At 42.2% G+C, this 6,305-nt stretch overlaps 1 protein-coding gene across 1 annotated transcript in view; it reads left to right on the top strand.

Moving 5' to 3' along the window:
- The first annotated feature begins 3,368 nt into the window (after positions 1–3,368).
- The window catches only part of CCDC39 (coiled-coil domain containing 39), a 73,121-nt gene continuing 70,184 nt past the window's right edge, over positions 3,369–6,305 (top strand). The window contains exon 1 of the mRNA XM_007935896.2: positions 3,369–3,458. Coding sequence (XP_007934087.1) covers positions 3,369–3,458 — 90 coding nt within the window. The remainder of the gene's footprint in view (positions 3,459–6,305) is intronic.

Raw genomic sequence — 6,305 nt, 5'->3', positions numbered from 1 at the left:
GGGAGGTTCACTAAACTCTTTCTTTTCTTATATGTATTTATATATTTCTTAATAATAAAAAGTTTAACAAAATAGGGGTAAAATAAAATTCAAAAGGGCTATAAAAGTTACAAGTGGCTGCTTATTAGATATACAAAATTAGTTGATACACTGCTGCAGCCGCGGTAGAGGATATTCCAGCCAAGAATAATCCTCACTGCAAGAAGAAAACTTTGAATTACCAGTTGCTGGCTGAGTCAATTTCTACTCTTAGCAGCCTAGCACAAACCATGTGAGCCACCCAGGAACTTCACACCACCTGTTGTTGTTATTGTTGTGTGCCATGGAGTGGCACCTGACTCATAGCGACCCCTCCTTGGGTTTCCGAGGTAGTATCACTATGGAGGTAGATTGCCCCTCGCAACCACCTAGGGACTCAAATATCCTAGTTTAGGCCCTGTTGCTTTAATCACTTCACCTCTGGGAACCTCCATTTTTTAATTTAGGAAATGAAAGGAGCTGCTACATAACAGAGGCCATAAATTCAAATGTCTAGCAGAACAAGGAGCTCCGATGGTGTAGTGGATAAAGCATCTGGCTGCTAATCAGAAGGTCAGCAGCTCAAACCCACCAGCTGTTCTATGTGAAGGAAGATGGGAAATCTACTTCTGTAAAGATTTACAGCTTCTGAAATCCAGTGGGGGCTCCCTAAGTGTCAGAATTGAATCAATGGCAGCAGGTAGTCTCCAACTTAGGGCAAATTTGAGTTATCACAAACTCCACTTAGGGTAGTACAAAAAGGACAAGGAGGCCACATGTTCTGACCTCCTCTAATCCCACAAGAGGAAGGCAGAATCACCATCAATAGCACAAGGCCTATTCCTGTGAGGCCAGACATGCTGCCTCCCTCCAGCCCTTTCTCCAACCGTTCCTCCCAGAGCACCCACCACCTCTCTCCTGGGTTCAATAATTTACTGCAGTGGCCACACAGAGCTCACAGATTATGGGGTTTATTAGGGAAGCACCACAGGCTACAATTCAAGTTCAGGAAAAAATGCTCAGTCTCTCTCCCAGCCCACCGTCCCTCAGCCAACAGTCTCTCACAGTCTTTTTCCCAGCAGTGCTGGTCCCTTGGTGTCTCACTCAGCAATGACTGTCTCTTGCATCTCTTTCCCAGCAACTCACATCTCAGGAGCACGTGTCTCTTTCAGCAGCACTGTCTTCCTCAACCAGCAGTCAGAGAGAGTTCTGCCTCTAGGAGGCCTCCTTTTGAGCTTGGCAGAGTGGCCAAACCAACCAATCATAACAACAGAATTCTAAGCACCTGAGAGAGAACCTCCCATAACATTGTGTTGTGCCATGCCCAACAGAAATAACCCAGGTGGATAGCATTTACAATCAGGAGCTCCTCAGTTGCTCATTCCACCACTGAGTTTACAGTGACTTATGGGTAGAAAAGCCATACTAAGTAATTTACTACACTGCAGATAGTCTTTCTTTCTTTCTTTTTTGTACATCATTAGTATTATTACTATATACAATGTTGCAGTGCATAATTTGCTGATGTTCTTATTCTCAAATGGTCATTCGCAGACTTGATTTATAAATATACTGATAATAAAAGGCAAATATAATTAAAACTGAAAAGAAATGAAGTATTGGGTTTATGTCAGGACCAGTTTATGATGGACCCCCAGCTGGTGGGGATTATCTGTAATTCAGATTACTGAACTGGTGGATTGCTAATCTCAAGGGGGCACCTCTTCATGAGAATAATGACATTGGTAGAGTGGGCTCAGGGGCCCTGGTGGTGAAGTGATTAAGTGCTTTTCTGCTAACCAAAACGTGGGCAGTTCCATTTGAATTTAGTTTTATTTGAACCCACCAGCTGTTTGGTGGGAGAAAGAAATGGCAGTCTGCTTCCATATAGAATTACAGCCTTGGAAACCCTATGCTGTTGTTTGTTGTTAGGTGTTGTCTGGCCGACTCTGACTCAGCCACCTTACATAAAATGGAATGAAACACTGCCCAGTTGTGTGCAATCCTCACAATCCTTGCTGTACTTAAGCCTATTGTTGCAACCACTGTGTCAATTCATCTCCTTGAGGGTCTGCCCTTTTTTCACTGACCTGCCATTTTATCAAACATGATTGTCCAGCTTTCACATGTATATGATGCAACTGAATATACCTTGGCTTGGGTTAGGTGCACCTTAGTCTTCAAAGAGACATCTTTGCTCTTCAGCATTTTAAACAAGTCTTCTGCAGAAGATTTGCCAGGTGTAATGATGTCTGATTTCTTGACTGCTGCTTCCATTGGTGTTGACTGTGGATTCAAGTAATATGAAATCTTTGACAACTTCAGTCTTTTCTCCATTTATCATGATGCTGCTTGTTGGTCCATTTGTGAGGATTTTTGTTTTCTGTATGTTGAGGTGTAATCCATACTGCAGACTGTAGTCTTTAATGTTCATCAGTAAGTGCTTCAAGTCTACTCTGTCTTGTGGGGTTGCTATGAGTTGGAATCTACTCCACCGCCAAAGGATGGGAATGTGGTCTCAGTATATCTTTTCTCAGAGAAGAAAATATGAATTTTTATGTGAATTTCAGATTTTTAAATGTTAACAAATGCAAAGAACAACATAAATATAGAGGTGGCAGGGAAAGAACCTACAAACTACGAGTTAAGTCTGTTATCAGCGATCTGTCAGGTAGGACATCCGCAAGGGCGTGAATAAGCATTGTGAGGAAGACCACGGAGAAAAACAGACGATGACAGAAACATATAGCAATGATCTAGGGAGTGAATTGTTTCAGAATACCACTTTACTTAGACTTACTAGAGTTCATCTACAGTAGCATACACATTAAAAACTCCACTTGAAAAGAAAACTCGTTATTATTTACTGTTTATTCTTCATTAGCTATCATACCCAGCAATTGCACAGCCCAAGTCCATTTAGGTAAGCGGTGGTCCCTGGCCAGCCCCAGGGGCTCAGATTCTACACCCTCCGAGAGCGCAGGGGGTTGGGAGTGGTGGAACAATCTGAGGGCTGCACTTTGACTAAACTTTATGCTGGTGCCTCACATCCCCAGCAAACCTCCAGGGAGGTGAATGGCTTCCTTTCCCTCTGCTTAGCGGAAAGGGAAAAAACACACAAATGGTGTTTACGTCTCAAGGGAATAAGGTTTCAACCGGAAGTTCCGCCTGCCGTCCTAAGCGTTTCCTGTTTGGTTACTAAGGGCGCGGGATGGTTGCTAGTGCTCTGGTGGCAACTACAGAGCATCTTTGCGGGTGCCAGAGGTGGACTGGAGTGTTGCTCATTGGGCGATACGAGGAGGGGAGCATTTCCTCTGCACCTTGTCTGGATCCCCTATCCGTTTACCATCATGAGTAGCGAATTTTTGGCGGAGCTGCAATGGGAGGATGGGTTTGCCATCCCGGTGGCCAACGAAGAGAACAAGCTACTAGAAGATCAGGTGAGGATCTAGAGAAGGAGGCGGGGGAAGGAGAATGGTCTGCTTAAAGGCGTTTTTTAGTTGGTAGGAATACCTCAAGCCCTTTCATTTCTTTCTTTTCATTCACTAATCCCGTCTCGTGTAGGTCTAACGCTCTCCTCCTCTCCCATCTTCTCCCCTTCCCTCTCCTCCTCGCCCTTGTTGGTGGTTGCTAAGCAATTTAAAAAATATTGAAACAATAATTGATTTTCAGGGCTATAGAGCTTCACCGCTACTTCTGACCTCTCTCCATCTCCACTCATGTTTAGCGACTGGTAACTAGAAGGCTGGTGGTTCAAACCACCTTCCGCGGAAGGAAGGTGGGCAATCTCCTTCCGCAGTGATACAGCCTCGGAAACCCAAGGAGGGGTCGCAATGAGTTAGATCAGACTTCACGGCAGTGAGTTTGGTTTTTTGAGTTTGCGCTGCAGAGGAGTGAATGGTTAGCTCCCACGCCCACCGTTTCCTTCTTCAGAATTAAACTCTCCTTGGAAATGACTTCTGAGGTGTGCATAGCAACAGTAATTTGTGGGTGTTTATGAATAACAAAAGGAGCTCTTCTGGCTTATCGGGTAAGGCATTTGGCTGTTTACCAGAAAGTCAGCGGTTCAAAGCCGCCAGCTGCTCTGCTGGAGGCAGATGAGCCAATCTATTTCCCTAAAGATTTACAGCCTTTGGAACCCGATGGGCTGGTTATGAGTCGGAATCCACTCAATGGCAATGGGCTTGAATATGAACAGCAAAACAAGGTCTGGTTGACATTTCTTTGTGAGTTTCTGCCTATGATGTTTAAAGCCAAAGGTGGCTTGATACGTTTTCAAAAGGGACTTTCTGGTGAGAATGTAAATGTACAGTTTACCACTTTTCAAGTGGGTATGAAGTTGTCACATAATGATATAAAATAGTTGACGTTGTAAGGAAATACGAGAAACCAATTCATTAGTAGTTGGGGAAAAAAGTACAACTGTTCAGCAGGCTTTAGCAGTCAGGCTAAATAAAGTTCCATTACATGATAATATTTTATGTGGAAGAGAGTCCAAAAACGCATGATGCTTACACTACTTCGTAGAAGACAAATATTTCTCTCTTTTGAAAAATGAAGGTTAAAATCTTTTGACTATGTTTTGAAAACAATAGACACACTTTCCAAAAATTCTGACCTATTTAGTCATGTCTAATTTAGAAGGCTGAATTTTTTCCTCCAAAAAGTGGCAACAGCGGGAAATACAGCCTTGGAAACCCAAGGAGGGGTCGCTATCAGTCAGATTTGACTCCATGGCAGCAAGTTTGGTTTGGTTTGAGCACTGAGAACTAGGAATAACAATAGAAGTATCTAGCCCTGGGTTCAGATCCTGCTTACCAGCGCTGAGTCTGTTTCTTCTGTAAAATGGAGATAAGTAAAATCGTTACCTCACAGGGTTGATGCATGGCTCTAAAAAATTAATGTAGGTGAAAGTTCCATTTAAACATTAATTTTAATATTATTACCATTATATTTGCTTCACAGCATTTTAATATACATATTACTTATATTGTTGTGTTTCTCTGGAGTTGATTCCAACTCAAGGAATGTGTGCAGAGTAGAACTGCTCTATACGGTTTTCAAAGCTGTAACTTTTCAGAACCCATCATCAGGTCTGTCTTCCAAGGCATTTCTGGGTGGTTTCATCTCCCAACCTTTTGGCTAGTAGTTGAGCACTAAACCGTTTGTACCACCCAGGACCTTATTTCCTATATTAGCAATTTTATTTCTAAAAAATTGCAGAGAGTCAAAAGAAGAAAAATGAGGGTTATAATATTTTACCCGAATAAATGCTGACATTAAAAGAAAAGCATCTATTTTAAGTTTAGGATATTCAAACAGAATGTTGTTGTTGTTGTTGTTATGTGCCGTCGAGTCGGCCCCGACTCATAGCGAGCCCTCCTTGGGTTTCCGAGGCAGTATCACTAAGGAAGTAGGATTGCCCAGCCTTCCTTCCGAGGAGTGGCTGGTGGGTTTGAACCGCCAGCCTTCTGGTTAGCAGGCAAGTGTCTTAGCCACTATGCTACCAGAGCTCCCTCAAACAGAATAGAAGGGTATAAAATTAAAAAAAAACTAAAAAATATGATAATTCCCTCACAAATGTACCCACTGTCAACCATACACATGACTATTATGGCATTAGACAAATATTCCAGACATCTTGGTATACATATATAAGACAGAAGACACAAACAGAAATCGAATCCCACTATATATGCTGTTTTAAATACAAAATGTTAAACTTAATTTTACTTGTATTTAAGAAAAATAAATGAATTGTTTAATTTTACTTAAATATTACTTGATCACAAGAGGTACTAATTGCTAAAAAAAAATTCTCTACAATTAAGAAAAACTACTTAGGAGCTCTGGTAGCATAGTGCCTAAGGCATTTGACTGCTAACCAGAAGGCTGGCGGTTCAAACCCACCAGTCACTCCTAGGAAAATGGGGCAATCTACTTCCGTAGTGATACTGCCTCGGAAACCCAAAGAGGGGTCGCTATGAGTCGGGTCCGACTCGACGCACGTAACAACAACAAGAAAAACTACTTAAGAAAAAAATTAAATGGCTAAATTATTTTCTTTTAAAATTGTTTGCCTCAATTTTAGATAGTATCGATGGACTTCTTGCTCTTAAAGATGAGGAATTTAGCACTTACACTTCTTACCATCTTCTCTTCCCACCTTAAAAATTAGTGGTTTACAGGGAGACAGCTCAGGGTGCAGGAGAGTATGGAGGGATGGTCACTGGGAAGAGGTAACTATGGGGAGGAAGTGGGAGGGGAGCTGTTGCATTGTGGTAAAC

This window comes from Orycteropus afer, unplaced genomic scaffold (genome assembly GCF_000298275.1).
Source record: "Orycteropus afer afer isolate SDZICR_OR568_19922 unplaced genomic scaffold, OryAfe1.0 scaffold00032, whole genome shotgun sequence".
NCBI lineage: Eukaryota > Metazoa > Chordata > Mammalia > Tubulidentata > Orycteropodidae > Orycteropus > Orycteropus afer.
The sequence above is the reverse complement of the archived record's forward strand: the minus strand, read 5'-3'. Positions and strand labels throughout refer to the sequence as shown.